Below are 15,184 nucleotides of genomic sequence, written 5' to 3'. Positions count from 1 at the left end.
GCAGGAGGATCACTTGAGCCTGGGAGGTCGAGGCTGCAGTGAGCTGTGATCTCACCACTGCATTCCAACCTGAGCGACAGAGCTAGACCCTATCTCGAAAAAAAAGAGGGGCCGGACCTAGTGGCTCATGCCTATAATCCCAGCACTTTGGGAGGCCGAGGCAGGCGGATCATGAGGTCAAGAGATCAAGACCAGCCTGGCCAACATGGTGAAACCCAGTCTCTATTAAAAATACAAAAAAATTAGCCAGGCATGGTGGCTCACGCCTGTAATCTCAGCTACTTGGGAGGCTGAGGCAGGATAATTGCTTGAACCTGGGAGCCGAGATCGCGCCATTGCACTCCAGCCTGGGTGACAGAGCGAGGCTCCATCTCAAAAAAAAAGGGAAGAGTTGAGTGTTTTTCTAGGTGTTTAATGTGAAGGACAAGTGAAAAGCCCCAGAATGGCCCCTGCAGACAGTAACAGTAACTAACAGTCAAATGTCTCCGCCCCAGGCAGGTTAGGGACGAGACAGAATGAGGGTGGGGAGTGGGGCTCGGGGAGCAGAGGCCACGGTCTCCATGCTCTGCTCCTCTGGCCGCAGCAGAGCCCTGTGAACCCAGGCAATGACAGCAGGATCCTGAAGCCCATGCAGGCTCTGAACCACGCGGCCATCCGGAAGGGGTGAGATAAATGTTGGGGAAACCACCCCCGACCCCCGCGAGCCCCAGGAGCCCGGGCTGCCGCCTCCTGCCTCCTACACCCCTCCCCCGCACAGCTGGCCCTGGAGGCTGCTGGAGCTGGGGTTACCCCGTGGGGACCCTCATGCTCTTTGCTCCCCTCCTTCTCCCTCCCCCTCCCCCACAAGCGTGAAACCAACTGACCGGATTGACAGATGCAGGTGCGCGGGAGGCGGAGGTGGGGGTGGTGCCAGCAGCCAATGGGTTAATGGTCCCGGCAGGGGCTCCACAGGGGACCAGGGGTCAGATGTCTCTCTAAGATGGGGACAGGCACGCAGGCTGCTATTCCGGGGCTCTGATCACGGCTGTCTATTTATAGCGCTGGGGGGGGGGCCGCCTCACATAGGCAGCAGAGAGGCTGCCCTGCTGCAATGTCACCGTCGTCACTGCCTCTGCAGGCTGCAGGCACCTGCCACTACCGCAGAGGACTGAGGGGCCTTGGCCCAGCAGGGACCCCAGGGCCTTGGGGGACTGTGTGAGCTGGAAACGTGGCTGGCCAGATGGGCAGCACCATGGAGCCCCCTGGGGGTGCGTACCTGCACCTGGGCGCCGTGACGTCCCCCGTGGGCACAGCCCGCGTGCTGCAGCTGGCCTTTGGCTGCACTACCTTCAGCCTGGTGGCCCACCGGGGTGGCTTTGCGGGCGTCCAGGGCACCTTCTGCATGGCCGCCTGGGGCTTCTGCTTCGCCGTCTCTGCGCTGGTGGTGGCCTGTGAGTTCACACGGCTCCACGGCTGCCTGCGGCTCTCCTGGGGCAACTTCACTGCCGCCTTCGCCATGCTGGCCACCCTGCTGTGCGCGACGGCTGCGGTCCTGTATCCGCTGTACTTCGCCCGGCGGGAGTGTCCCCCTGAGCCTGCCGGCTGTGCTGCCAGGGACTTCCGCCTGGCAGCCAGTGTCTTCGCCGGGCTCCTCTTCCTGGCCTACGCTGTGGAGGTGGCCCTGACGCGGGCCCGGCCCGGCCAGGTGAGCAGCTATATGGCCACGGTGTCGGGGCTCCTCAAGATCGTCCAGGCCTTCGTGGCCTGCATCATCTTCGGGGCGCTGGTCCATGACAGCCGCTATGGGCGCTACGTGGCCACCCAGTGGTGTGTGGCCGTCTACAGCCTGTGCTTCCTGGCCACAGTGGCCGTGGTGGCCCTGAGTGTGATGGGCCACACAGGGGGCCTGGGCTGCCCCTTCGACCGGCTGGTGGTGGTGTACACCTTCCTGGCTGTGCTCCTGTACCTCAGCGCTGCCGTGATCTGGCCAGTCTTCTGTTTCGATCCCAAGTACGGTGAACCCAAACGGCCCCCCAACTGTGCTCGGGGCAGCTGTCCCTGGGACAGCCAGCTGGTGGTGGCCATCTTCACCTACGTCAACCTGCTCCTGTACGTCGTTGACCTCGCCTACTCCCAGAGGATTCGCTTCGTGCCCAGCCTGTAGCCCACAGTGGCAGCCCACCCACCTCTGCTCTCTGGCCACCAGCTCCAGGCTCTGCGAGGGAAACTCAGGTGAACCAAAGTGTCACGTAGCAAGCAGGAGGGAAGCCGCGGGCTCAGGGGAGATGAAGTACAACGGGAGAGGTCGCTCCCCGACTTCCAGACTGGGCTCAGAGGGACAGGGGCAGGACAGTAGGGCAGAGGCCCTGAGCAGACGCAGGGGAGAGCCTCACCTAGGCCAATCCCCAACTCACTCTCTCTCACCATTTCCCAGCGCTCCTGGGGCTCAGTGCTGGTCACTGGAACATCATAAGGGAAAACTTTAAAGCAGCTGCTGTTGTGACCCATTTTGCAGCTGGGGACATGGAGGCTAGAAGCATTTGTGAGGCACCCAGTACCTCCATTAGTGTCTGGAGACCACACTCAGGCTGGGTAAGGCAAGCTGAAAGAGGAATGACTTCCAGAGGAGACGAACCCAGGAGAGTAGCTGGGCCAGGCAAGGGGAGGGAGGGGCGTGGGGAGCCGGAATCACTCCTGGTTCAGAGAGGCAGCTCCCAGAACCCTGGGAAGAGAGCCCTGCCTGAGGAGCTGTGCCAGCTCACAGAGAAGGAGCCAGAAATCTGGACCAGCCTCTCCCACCCACGTCCGGGAAGCCTCTGGGCTGGTAGCCACAGTGTTTGGAAGCAGGCTTCCTCCGGAGTCTCCGCAGGCTGGAGGTGGCGCGGGTGGCCTGGAAGAGCCTGCAGAGCCCGGCGGCACCGAGTGCACAGTGGACGGGGAGGACCTGGTTCCGCCATAGCCACGGAGCCCCACCTGGACACTCACCATTGGCTGTGACGAAGCAGCTTCAGCAGTGCCGGGCGGGCATCTGTGCACTGTGGGCATCTGTGGCACTGGGAGGGAGCCCGGCTGAGGGCGGCCGCTGGACACAGAGTCTGGGTACTGCTTGCCTCTGCTCAAGGGTCCAGTTGCCGAAACCCTCCTGACGCCGGGGCCATCATCCTCCAGGCTCCAGCCAGCTTCGCCTGCACAGAAGCCCAGCCTGGTCCAGCCAGGAGCTGACCCACTGGCCACCCCTGAGTCCAAGCCAGGTGGGCAGTGGCACAACAGCCCCTCAGCCCATTGACTGGGCCCCATTGACGTCCTTGAGCAGGAAATAAATGCTGACATTTATACGTACCCTGCCTCTGGACCAGCAGTCTCTTCTGAGGGGACTGTGGGCACCTGCCCCTCCTGGCGACCCCTCCTAGCGTGCTCTGGGGGAAGGCTGAGGAAGGAAGTGGCCTGGGATCACAGTCAGGGTAGGCTGGGCTCCCGAGGGTCTGAGCAGCCTCCTGGGGAAGGGGCAGGCAGCGTCTTCTGCCTCACAGGGGTGACAGGCCAGCCTGGCTCCGACAGGCCTGTGGCTCATGCCCGTCCCTCCCAGAGGCCCGCAGCACCCACCTCCTCCCCCACGCCCATCTGGGGGTCTTGAGAGGCCCTGGACACAGCGACGGACAGACGCACTGTTGCTCCTTTTAGACGGCGGTCCCCACAGCCAGGCCTGTGCTGCTGCCATGAAGAATGTGAGGAAGGGGCCTCACTGGCCGCTGAGGAGGGGTCTCGCTCACGTTAGCCAACAAACAGGGTCCGGCCGACATCCTTTACTCAGAGGGGGTGGGTGTTTTGGGGTCAATGGCAGATCCCAGATGAGGGCAGTCAGCTGTTCAGGGCCTGCCGCTGGCTGAGGGCGATACAGAGGGGGCATAGGGATCACCTGCTTCCTGACTCAGGGGAGACCTGGGCACCAGTCTTGGAGAGGACCCAGCCTCCTTCTCTCCTTTTTTTCACGTGGCCAGAATTCTGAAACGAGTTATTTGTCACCAACTTCCCAATTTCCTCCCTGTCCGGTGGTCCTCTGCCACCTTCGCAAAGGTCCTGAGGGACAGAAAGGAAGGGGAGGGGACCCAGGGCTGGGAGACTTCCTTCAGAGTCAGTCCTGTTGACAGTGTATCCCTGGCCCAGAGGGCTGTCCATTTTGGGTTTTTGGGTTGTTAGGTAAAAGTGTTACTTGCTGTTATCACTTGGGGGAAAGTGATTTTGTAACAGCCTGGGGAGCTTGGCTCTCAAGGCGCCTAGGCGATGCTAGCCTCCGTGCCCCAGGTTTGAGCTGTCCATCTGGACAAGCTCTTCCCATGGCCACCACAGAGCAACCTCCCAGTGTTGGTGGTGGTCATTACGTGTTCACGGTGGGGGGACCAGGTAGACAGATAGCCAGAACGCGTGGCCTTGCTGCTGTGGCAGAAGCATCCCAGGCCTTCTGAAATGATGTGCTAGAATAGCCTGTCATCATCTAAGATACAGCACAGAAAAAATAAGGCAGCTCCTCTCACCCCTTGCCAGGGGAATGAGCTGCCAGTGATCCCTTCTGACTTCGCCCTTAATCTTGGCCACCGACAGGGACCCTGACTATCCAGAGCCCCAGATGCAGGCCCGAATCAGATGAACTCTGAGCATGTCCTCAGGGGGAAGTGACTGGAGCTTCACTCCCCCTAAAACCCAGGCAGGCGAGAGGTTTGGGTATTGGAGGATGCTCCGGGCTGCGTGGGAGTGGGGGCATGATGGGGTGGGCTTCCTTCGTTTGCTTAGTGGAGCACCGCTGTGTGCCCAGTTAAAGGAACACCTGTGGCCGCACTGTCATGCCTCTTTCTTTTCTTTTCCTTTCTTCTTTTCTTCCTTTCTTTCTCTCTCTGTCTTTTTTTTTCAGATGGAGTCTCGCTCTTGTTGCCCAGGCTGGAGTGCAGTGGCGCAATCCCGGCTCACTGCAACCTCCACCTCCAGGGTTCAAGTGATTCTCCTGCCTCAGCTTCTCGAGTAGCTGGAATTACAGGCACCTGTCACCACGCCCGGCTAATTTTTTGTATTTTTAGTAGAGACGGGGGTTTCACCATGTTGGTCAGGCTGGTCTCGAACTCCTGACCTCAGGTGATCCGCCCGCCTCGGCCTCCCAAAGTGCTGGGATGACAGGCGTGAGCCACCGCGCCCGGCCGAAATAGTGATATATTTAAAATGCTTCCACTTGGCAAATTATTTTCAACTCTGCCCCCAAGGGAAAAAAAAAAAAGGAAAGAAAACGCTGTACAGCCGGGCTTCTCCAAACTCGATGACAGTAGAAGGGACTGATTCCCAGAGAGAGCCGGCCGCGCGCCCAGGGACGCCAGCTGGACGCGTCCGTGTCCGGGGGGCCCAAGACAAAGCCCTGCGTGGAGGGCCCCTCACAGGCCCCAATCGGGCCGCCCCCTCCGCCCGCGTCCTCGGACCCCACGTGTAGGTCCCGGGAAGCGCGACCAGGAGGAGCGCGGGTCAGGGGGCCGCGTGCCGGAGAAGGTGTCTATCCGGGGGCCGGGGGATCCCGGGGCGCGAGAGAAGGGGGGGCCGGCGGTCGGCGTGGGAGGGGCGCGCAGAATGATGCAACCGCTCTGGCGCCGCCGCGCGCTCTGATTGGCCAGCGACTGGCGGCCGCGCCCGGATTCGCTGGCGCGACGGGGGCGGGGCCTGGGTGCGGGTGCCGCGTGGCGGCCGCAGCGCTGAGGGGTGGGTACGACCCGCGCACGGTAGCTGGGTTGGGGTCGGGCTCCGGGAATGGTGGGCGGCGGTCGCCGGGTGGGGCGCGACGGTAGCCCAGTTCTGGGCGGGGTGGGAACCCAGACGGGGGACCCCTAGGCGCCGGGCCCTCCCTCTCCCCGTACTTTTCCCCCTTCCCAGTCATTTCTTCTGCGGAACCTCCACCCCTCCAGTGGGTGCGGGACCCTAGGCAGCAGGCCAGGCACCGCCGCTCTGACTGGGGGCCCCGAAGCAGTTAACGGGCCGGACAGCAAAGTGGAAAGTTAGACCAGCTGGGACCAGGGGAGGTGGGCACCCGGCTGCGGGAGGAGCGGCCAGGCTGGCACTGCCCCCCTAACTTGCTCTCGATCCTGCCGGTCTCGTCCCGCAGAGCCGGTGCCATCTGTGGGGGCTTTGGGCCAGGGGTCTCCGGACAGCATGAGCGTGGGCTTCATCGGCGCTGGCCAGCTGGCTTTTGCCCTGGCCAAGGGCTTCACAGCAGCAGGTAGGCCCCCAGGTGGGGGACGGTGAGGCCCAGTGGGAGAGACTGACCTCTTTCCACTTCTGCAGGGCTGGGGGCTGAAGGTGGGTGCTGGGTCACAAGGCCTGAGTCCTGGGGGAACTGGCAACTTCTGTGTGTTTGGGGCTTTACCTGTGCTGTCTCACTCTTCTTCCTGGGAATGGGGAGGGAGGGAAGCCAAAGCTAGCCATGAAGAGGAACTGTTTCCGTCCGGGCGCGGTGGCTCACGCCTGTAATCCCAGCACTTTGGGAGGCCGAGGAGGGCGGATCACGAGGTCAGGAGATCGAGACCATCCTGTCTAACACAGTGAAACCCCGTCTCTACTAAAAATACCAAAAATTAGCCGGGTGTGGTGGCAGGTGCCTGTAGTCCCAGCTACTCGGGAGGCTGAGGCAGGAGAATGGCATGAACCCGGGAGGTGGAGCTTGCAGTGAGCCGAGATTGCGCCACTGCACTCCAGCCTGGGCAACACAGCGAGACTCCGTCTCAAAAAAAAAAAAAAAAAAAGAACTGAAGAGGAGCTGTTTCTCCCCTCAGGCGTCTTGGCTGCCCACAAGATAATGGCTAGCTCCCCAGACATGGACCTGGCCACGGTTTCTGCTCTCAGGGTAGGTGCAGATGAAAGGGAGAAAGGAGACTGAGTCCCTGTGGGGCTGGGCGTGAGAGGCAGGAGTGTGTGCTGTAGCCCCCACCCCAGTGAGGGCAGGGGCCCTGGGCTGGGGTCTCATGGACCCCACCTCCTCGCCCTGCTGATTGCTCTTGGGACCTGGGTGGTGGGCGTGTGTACAGCTGATAGGAGGGTGTTGTTCTGGAATGGAGTTCCCTGCACAGGGTTAAAGTTTCGAGGGGTCCTCTGGGGGCCTGGCAGGTGGGGCCACAGCCTGGCAGCCAAGGAACACACCTGGGGGCTGCTTGAGACCAGCACTCCCACGTGGAGAGCCCGGTCTGGAGGACGGCAGTCCCAGGCTGGGGGCAGATTGGTGGCATGGATGGATGGAGGGTCCTTTTCTGTCTGCAGCAGGGACATATTCCACACACAGTCCTTCCTCCATTTCTGGGTGGGAAGGGTCATCAAGGGGGTGGTCAGAGCCCTGAGCCCCCAGCCCTGCCCACCCCCAACTCCAGCATTCTCTGTGCCATTCTACCTGTGGGGCTCTTGGCTTGGTGGGGGTACAGACAGCCACGGGACCAGGCTGAGCCCACCTGTTGCCCCTGCAGAAGATGGGGGTGAAGTTGACACCCCACAACAAGGAGACGGTGCAGCACAGTGATGTGCTCTTCCTGGCTGTGAAGCCACACATCATCCCCTTCATCCTGGATGAAATAGGCGCCGACATTGAGGACAGACACATTGTGGTGTCCTGCGCGGCCGGCGTCACCATCAGCTCCATTGAGAAGGTAGCACCGCAGGCCCAGTGGGGTGTGGAGAGGGGCTGTCTAGAGCCCGGGCCCTCAGTACTTCAGCTTTCATCTGCAAAAGGCTTGCAGCGTCCTGGCCCACTGGGAGAGCTCGGGCACTGCTTGGTGGGGTGAGTGCATCTAGGCACTGCGTCCACGGCCAGACGGACACACTGGTTTCTCTTCCAGAAGCTGTCAGCGTTTCGGCCAGCCCCCAGGGTCATCCGCTGCATGACCAACACTCCAGTCGTGGTGCGGGAGGGGGCCACCGTGTATGCCACAGGCACGCACGCCCAGGTGGAGGACGGGAGGCTCATGGAGCAGCTGCTGAGCAGCGTGGGCTTCTGCACGGAGGTGGAAGAGGACCTGATTGATGCCGTCACGGGGCTCAGTGGCAGCGGCCCCGCCTACGTAAGGACTGCGGGGGAAGCCGGCGGCGGCGGGCACTTCCCGGGACCACCGGGCACATCTGTCCCTGCTCCCCCTTGGAGGGCCAGGGTGGAGGGCTCCAAGGCTGTGGGAACTGGAGCTTGCCCAGAAGGGAAGGAGGAGAAGCCCAGGAGAGAGGCTCAGGGTGCCTTCTCCCCACAGGCATTCACAGCCCTGGATGCCCTGGCTGATGGGGGCGTGAAGATGGGACTTCCAAGGCGCCTGGCAGTCCGCCTCGGGGCCCAGGCCCTCCTGGTCAGTGTGTTTCCTGACCCTCTGGTGGGGCCACTCTTTGCGGGGCCCTGGGGCTTCACTGGGAGGAGCCAAGTGGGGTGTCAGTGTGTGCTACAGTGGCTGGGGCAGTGCCCCGCAGAGGCAGGTGCGTGCCCACAGCCGTCAGCCTTTCTTCTGGCTGCAGGGGGCTGCCAAGATGCTGCTGCACTCAGAACAGCACCCAGGCCAGCTCAAGGACAACGTCAGCTCTCCTGGTGGGGCCACCATCCATGCCTTGCACGTGCTGGAGAGTGGGGGCTTCCGCTCCCTGCTCATCAACGCCGTGGAGGCCTCCTGCATCCGCACACGGTGGGCCCCCGCCCTGCCCGCTTCCCTGGTCTCCAGTCCTTGCATGGCAGAGGCCTCTCTCACACACATCTGCTCATTCACGCACTCAGCAGATACGTATTGAGCTCCAGCCCAGTGTTGCGCAGGACACGGGGGGCCCTGAGGTTCCCTGGGTTACTGTGGGCAGTGCCCCTCCCCACCTTCCGTTTCCCGCGAGGAGGGAACATCCATAGAGGGACCCGGATGCTGTGCCCTGTGCTCCCCACATAGGTCCACCGTTGTCATAGCTAGGAGTGTCATTCGAGCCAGGGGCCACACCAGTGGGGTGGCCAGGCACATTAGGAAACTTCTGTGGGGCCCACCTTCCTCCCACCCTCGCTGTGGGATAAAGTTAGACCAGTAGGACAGCAACATCCAGGCACAAGGAAAATTCCACGGAAGGTGAAAGAAGCAAAGAGCAAGAGAAAGACAGAGTTTGCTGTTTGCCTGGGATCCCACAGCTGGTCAAAGGCAGAGCCAGGCTGGGAGCCGCTGTCCCCAGTTCAGGTCTGCAGGGTGGGTGAGGACGTCTTTCTTGCCACACTGCCCACTCTCCAGTCCAGACACCCTCAGACTCTGCGAGTGCCACCCTGTAACAGTGAGGGGAACCCGAGGGGCCTGGCCTCACCTCCAGCCTGCGGGGGAGACAGGTGTAAACCCACATCCCGTGGTGGGGCCACGAGAACTCAGGTCTGGGGGGCACTGCGGGGAGATTTGGTGATGCTGAGCTGATTCGAATGAGGTGAGAAGATGCCCAGCAGCTGTGTGGGGGCGTGTCGCTGGCAGAGGGGAATAAAGGTGCTGAGGTGAGGGTGACAGCATCGCCCAGGGCTGAGTGGCACTGGGAGCTGTGGGCTTCACTCCCTCTTCCTGGGTGCACGCTTGTGCTCCAAAGCCAACCTCTCCCTGCCTCTCTAGGGAGCTGCAGTCCATGGCTGACCAGGAGCAGGTGTCACCAGCCGCCATCAAGAAGACCATCCTGGACAAGGTGAAGCTGGACTCCCCTGCAGGGACCGCTCTGTCACCTTCTGGCCACACCAAGCTGCTCCCCCGCAGCCTGGCCCCAGCGGGCAAGGATTGACACGTCCTGCCTGACCACCATCCTGCCACCATCTTCTCTTCTCTCGTCACTAGGGGGACTAGGGGGTCCCCAAAGTGGCCCACTTTCTGTGGCTCTGATCAGCGCAGGGGCCAGCCGGGGACATAGCCAGGCAGGGGCCACATCACTTCCCACTGGAAATCTCTGTGGTCTGCAAGTGCTTCCCAGCCCAGAACAGGGGTGGATTCCCCAACCTCAGCCTCCTTTCTTCTCTGCTCCCAAATCATGTCAGGACCACCTTCCTCTAGAGCTCGGGAGCCCGGAGGGTCTTCACCCACTCCTACTCCAGTATCAGCTGGCATGGGCTCCTTCCTGAGAGCGAAGGTCAAGGACCCCCTCTGTGAAGGCTCAGCAGAGGTGGGATCCCGCGCCCCCTCCCGGCCCCTCCCTGCCCTCCATTCAGGGAGAAACCTCTCCTTCCCGTGTGAGAAGGGCCAGAGGGTCCAGGCATCCCAAGTCCAGCGTGAAGGGCCACAGCCCCTCTTGGCTGCCAAGCACACAGATCCCATGGACATCTGGGGAAAGGGCTCCTTGGGCTGCTGGTGAACTTCCTGTGCCCACCACCTCCTGCTCCTGACCTCCCTGGGAGGGTGCTATCAGTTCTGTCCTGGCCCTTTCAGTTTTATAAGTTGGTTTCCAGCCCCCAGTGTCCTGACTTCTGTCTGCCACATGAGGAGGGAGGCCCTGCCTGTGTGGGAGGGTGGTTACTGTGGGTGGAATAGTGGAGGCCTTCAACTGATTAGACAAGGCCCGCCCACATCTTGGAGGGCATCTGCCTTACTGATTAAAATGTCAATGTAATCTAATGCAAAAGTCTACAGATTCAAATGTTAGTCTCATGCAACCCCTCCCCACCCCTGCCAGAAACAGAATAATGTTTGACCAAACACTCAGGCACCCTGTAGCCCAGTCAAGTGGACACATACAATCAGCCATTCCAGGAGGCCCACAGGATTGGAGGAGCTGCTGAGGGTTGGGTTACAAGGGCCAGGGGTGCTCTGGTTCCTTCAACCAACACATAGTTACTGAGTATGGAGACAGCAAGAGGAGGCCCCCTTCCCTCCAGAGGCAGTGCACACTGTGTGAGGGGAGCTGGGCTGGGTAGCAGCAGGGTGTCAGGGTGTGCAGGGGGGTCCAAGGTGTGCCAGGAGTCAGGGTGTGCAGGGGGCTCCAGGGTGTGCAGGGGTTAGGAGAGCTGAGCAACTTTCTGGAACTTATCCCGGGAACTCATTTCCAGACACCCCATAGGCTCACTGCAGAACCATGCTTGGTATATGTGGGGCGTGTAGAGGGCGCTTGGGGAACAGAATCCTGCGTTTCCCCCGAGGGAGGGAAGACATGCAGGGGAACAGGGAGGAAACGCTGCAGCAGGGTAGATGGCATGGGTACATCCTCCACCGCCACTCTCCCCCTGGCAAGAGTCCTGGCCACTCCCCATAAACTGAGTACCCACCGCACCCAGGCACAAAGGGGACGGTAGGTGGGGTGAGTCCCTGCTGTCTGGCTGGGATCTGGCAGTGCAGGAGCTAAGCGGGGGACACAGATGGACGGTGCTGGGCCGGGAGTCCCTGCAGGCTCCCCTGAAGGCCCCCTCCTGTATGGGTGGATGTGGGCATCAGGGCGGGTGGGGAATGCCCTTGTGTCAGGGCTGTGAGCAATAGAATAACCCCCTGCCCCAGCAAAGTGCCTGGCAGTGCTGGGAGACCCTGGCAACTCCTCCCACCTGGGCAGAGGTGCCCCCAGAAGAGATTGTCCCACAGGCCACATGCCTGTCCCAGGACCAAAGCTGCCCCGACCATTCCCCTCAAAGCCAGTTTCCCTGCTAGCGCCCACTCTCAGGTGCTGACGCAGAGCAAGATGAGGGGCGCGGGGCTGCCAAAGGTGCTTCTGGTCCGGGGACACAAGGGAAGCCAGCAGGCGACGCGGGTTTCAAGTGAGGCAGACAGGTCTTGGGCCCCAGAGGAAGCACGGGGAGGTGAGGAGGTGTGTGGGGGGCTGCAGACGGGCTTTGCAAGGAGGCGTTTGCTTCAGCAGGCGGGCCCTAGGAGCTTTCCCACTGTGGGTTCCTGATTAAGCAGAGGCCAGAGGCAGGTAGAGCCAGAGTCCACAGGAGGCTCCTGACGTGCGTGAGAAGTCTGGGGAGGTACGTGAGGCAGGCTGTGGGGAGGTGGACACCCAGGAAGCCACAGAGCGTGAGGACGGGCCCACGCCAAGTAGCAACATGTTTTATGTGGGCCTCAGCAGGTCAAGGAGGGAGATGGTGCTGGGGGCCAAGGACCCAAGGATCCTGCCAAGAAGTGTCAAAACGCTGTCAGGCAGAGGAACCCTACATGGGGCCCCTGGGGGCCGGCCAGATGGTGCTTTCCCTGCTCCTGTCACCAGCAGCTCTGACACCTCTCAGTCCTGGAAAGCCCCCTCCAAAAATGAAGCGGTTTGGAGTGAGTCCCCAGCAGGCCAGGTGGGCCCTGGAGGAGCTTCTGCCCCCATTTATTTTTCATTTTCCTTTTTTTTTTAGAGAGGTTCTCTGTCGCCCAGGCTGGAGTGCAGTGGTATGATCACAGCTCACTGCAGCCTGCAACCCCTGGGCACAAGCAATCCTCCCACGTCAGCCTCCTGAGTAGCTGGGACAACAGGTGTGCACCACCATGCCCAGCTTTTTTTTTTTTTTTTTCTTGTAGCGATAGGGTGTCTCTATGTTACCAATGCTGGTCTCAAACTCCCGGGCTCAAGCGATTCTCCCACTGCCTCCCAAAGTGCTGGGATTATAGGCTTGAGACACTGCACCCAGCCTGCCGCAGTTTCTTGGTTGGAATTGCCCTGACTCCAGCTTGCCAGCTGGGGCCCTTGCCCTGCCCAATTCTGCCACGTCTCTTCAGTGCCCGGCTGACCCCTGTCCATGGTACTTGTGCAGGACAGGCTCAGACTCTGGAACCAGTGGGTCAGCAGCCCCTGGCCAGGCAGAGATGGGCAATGTCCACCCTGGGAGGGCCCTGCCTGGAGACCAGGGAGAGCAGGGCTGGACTGGACCCCTGTCTGGGTGTGGACGCTAGCACCTCCCTCCCGGCAGCATCTGGCTGAGATCTGCTGCTCTCAGGAGGAACCGATGGGGTCTTAAGGTCAGTCCCACAGAAGCTGCAGCCTGGGGCGGGAGGATGCCGGGGAGGTGCCTGCGGGGGTCAGTCCCACAGAAGCTGCAGCCTGGGGCGGGAGGATGCCGGGGAGGTGCCTTCGGGGCTCAGTCCCACAGAAGGTGCAGCCTGGGGCGGGAGGATGCTGGGGAGGTGCCTGCGGGGGCCAGTCCCACAGAAGGTGCAGCCTGGGGCGGGAGGATGCCGGGGAGGTGCCTGCGGGAGGAGGCATCCAGCTGTGACGGGAAGGGAGCTCCTGGAGGTGCAGAGAAGTCCAAACAGGGAGCCAGGCCTCAAGGCCGCACTTAAAGCCGGTCGTGGAGATGAGTGTGCGGAGTGAGAGGGATGCTTGGAAACCCGTGGGCCTCTCTCGCAGTATCCCTCTCAGTAGAGTAGCCTTTCGCGGTTCTGGTGGCCTCATGGTTTGGCCCAAGCATGGCTGCACCACTGTGTCCAGGGACAAGTGTCCTGGGCTCTCCGTGGGGAGCTGGCCAGGAGCCGCTGGGGAGGTGAGGAGATCTTCGTGCAGAGCCAGTGCCAGCCCTCACTGACCACGGAACACCTTCAGCTCTCTAGGAGGACAGGGAGACAGGTCCTAGGGGTTTGGCTTGGGCTGTTTCCACGCGGCACCTCCCCTCCCTCGACACCCTTTCTACAAGCCACCATCTGCTACTCTGCAGGTGCCTGGGACCCCACCCACCCCAAGAAGATTCTGGGGTGAGGGGCAGCAAACGAGCCTGGGCAGCTCCCTGAGTGTCCTCCCCAGCCCGTCCTGCCCATCTCTATGACAGTGCCCAGGGAGGGGAGGACTGAGGCTCCTTCCCAGGAGAAGACAGCACCGCAGTGAGGACGATTCATAAATCCGTTCCAAATTCGCGCGGAGGTGCAAATGAGAGCGGGCTCGACCCTGTGAGGAGGAGTTGGGGTGTGGGAGTGAGTGGGGACAGCCTGGTGAGCGTCTGCCCGTGGGGTGGGGGCTGCCAGCCCCAGGGCCAATCACCCTGGCTCCTGACGGCACCGTGGCTCCAGCTCCCGCTGTGTGGCACGGAGGGCGGGTCCTGAGGAGACTCGGGGGCCCGCCAGGTCCCCGCTGTGTGGACCTAGCCCTCACCGCCCAGCAATGCACGACTTCACCCTCCCGCGGAGCAGGATGCCCAGCGGCTCAGGGCGCCCTCCCCGCGCCAGCCCAGTGTGGTGTGGTAGGATGAGGACGCGAGCAGGGAGGAGAGGCAGGAGACGGAGCTGCACTCCCGGCCTCAGGGCCCCGTGTGCTGTTTTGTACACTAAGGTTGAGGCCTCGGAAGCCACGCCAGGACCATATCATGCCCCTAGAGCCTGTGAGACTCGGGCTGTGCCCAGAGCAGTGGGAGCAGGTCCCCGACGACTAAGGACACCACCGTAAGAACCACACGCAGCCCCACAGCGCACACGGCGACAACGTGCTGTGGGGCTCGGAGGAGTTCCTGGGGTCTGGCAGGGACAGGCGGAGGGACGCTTCTGAGCCTTACACCTCACGGCTTCGGGACTTCGGGGCCGGCCTGTTCATGGACGGAGCCCAGGAGGACCCCACAGCCCGTCCCCGCCCCTTCCTCCCCGCTCACCTGCTGGCGGGGCGGCCACCCTTCCCCTCCCAGGATTCACAGCTGCGAAGGGAAGAGGGTGGAGGAGAAAATCCAGACACGGGATCCCCCATTTACCTTCCTCCCGAGTCCTCGCCCCCTACCGCTGGGCATCTCCAACAAGCAGCGAAGTCTCCCCCGGGCGGAGCTCTGGGTACACGTGGCGCAGGAAGGGCCTGGGCAGCTCGGGGTCTGCTGCGCGGGGGGGGATCGCCCCTCGCTGCTGGGAGCTGCCAGGCCGTCCCCGCCCCGCGCCGCTCCGGGACCCCCGAGTTGGAATCGCGGGGCCCTGGCGGCGCCGTCCTGACGCAAGAGCGCCTCTGCCTGGCAGGGCCCAGGCCAGCACTCGAGGGGGCGCACGCAGAGCCTGCCCTAGGCTGAGCACTCGAGCTGGAAAACGCCGCCGGCGTCCGCGAGCTTGGACAGGGGCCCTGGACGGCGGGCGCAGGAGCCAGGCGAGGCAGGCTCCGGCTGCAGGACGCCTGGGGCTGGGGGTGGAGACCTGGCGCTTTGGGCGTGCGCCCAGGCCCGCCCGTGAGACCCCGCCAGGCGCTAGAGCAGCCAGTGTTGCCAGGGACGACGGCGCGCGGGTTGCGCATGCGCAGTTTGCCCTCCCGCCGCCGCGCCTTCCCCTTTAAGCGCCGGCCGGCCGCGTCGCCGCTTCATGAA

The 15,184-nt window shown here is 62.5% G+C and overlaps 2 protein-coding genes and 1 long non-coding RNA gene across 13 annotated transcripts; 2 read left to right on the top strand and 1 right to left on the bottom strand.

Moving 5' to 3' along the window:
- The first annotated feature begins 598 nt into the window (after window positions 1-598).
- MYADML2 (myeloid associated differentiation marker like 2) lies at window positions 599-3,318 on the top strand. Its single transcript, XM_009433533.5, has one exon. The coding sequence runs from the start codon at window positions 1,220-1,222 to the stop codon at window positions 2,141-2,143; it is 924 nt and encodes a 307-aa protein (XP_009431808.1). The 5' UTR covers window positions 599-1,219; the 3' UTR covers window positions 2,144-3,318.
- Window positions 3,319-5,600: 2,282 nt separating this feature from the next.
- PYCR1 (pyrroline-5-carboxylate reductase 1) lies at window positions 5,601-10,574 on the top strand. 11 transcript variants are annotated; one of them, XM_016930933.4, is made up of 8 exons: window positions 5,601-5,712; window positions 6,113-6,226; window positions 6,780-6,850; window positions 7,461-7,640; window positions 7,830-8,051; window positions 8,232-8,324; window positions 8,488-8,651; window positions 9,588-10,574. In XM_016930933.4, the coding sequence occupies exons 2-8, from the start codon at window positions 6,160-6,162 to the stop codon at window positions 9,748-9,750; spliced, it is 960 nt and encodes a 319-aa protein (XP_016786422.1). In that variant the 5' UTR covers window positions 5,601-5,712; window positions 6,113-6,159; the 3' UTR covers window positions 9,751-10,574. The 11 variants fall into 11 exon arrangements, with proteins under 11 accessions (XP_016786422.1, XP_063655517.1, XP_063655514.1 ...); XM_063799444.1 differs by having other exon boundaries at window positions 5,669-5,716; XM_016930932.4 differs by having other exon boundaries at window positions 5,674-5,794.
- A 1,637-nt stretch (window positions 10,575-12,211) lies between these two features.
- On the bottom strand, window positions 12,212-15,127 carry LOC100613747 (uncharacterized). Its single transcript, XR_675554.5, has 2 exons — window positions 14,594-15,127; window positions 12,212-13,468 (listed from the first exon to the last, which is right to left on the bottom strand). It is a non-coding gene; the product is annotated as an uncharacterized LOC100613747 (long non-coding RNA).
- Between the last annotated feature and the right edge of the window lie 57 nt (window positions 15,128-15,184).

The sequence above is a fragment of the Pan troglodytes genome, chromosome 19 (assembly GCF_028858775.2).
Source record: "Pan troglodytes isolate AG18354 chromosome 19, NHGRI_mPanTro3-v2.0_pri, whole genome shotgun sequence".
In the NCBI taxonomy this organism is placed as follows: Eukaryota; Metazoa; Chordata; class Mammalia; order Primates; family Hominidae; genus Pan; species Pan troglodytes.
This window is presented reverse-complemented; position numbering and strand designations above follow the sequence as displayed.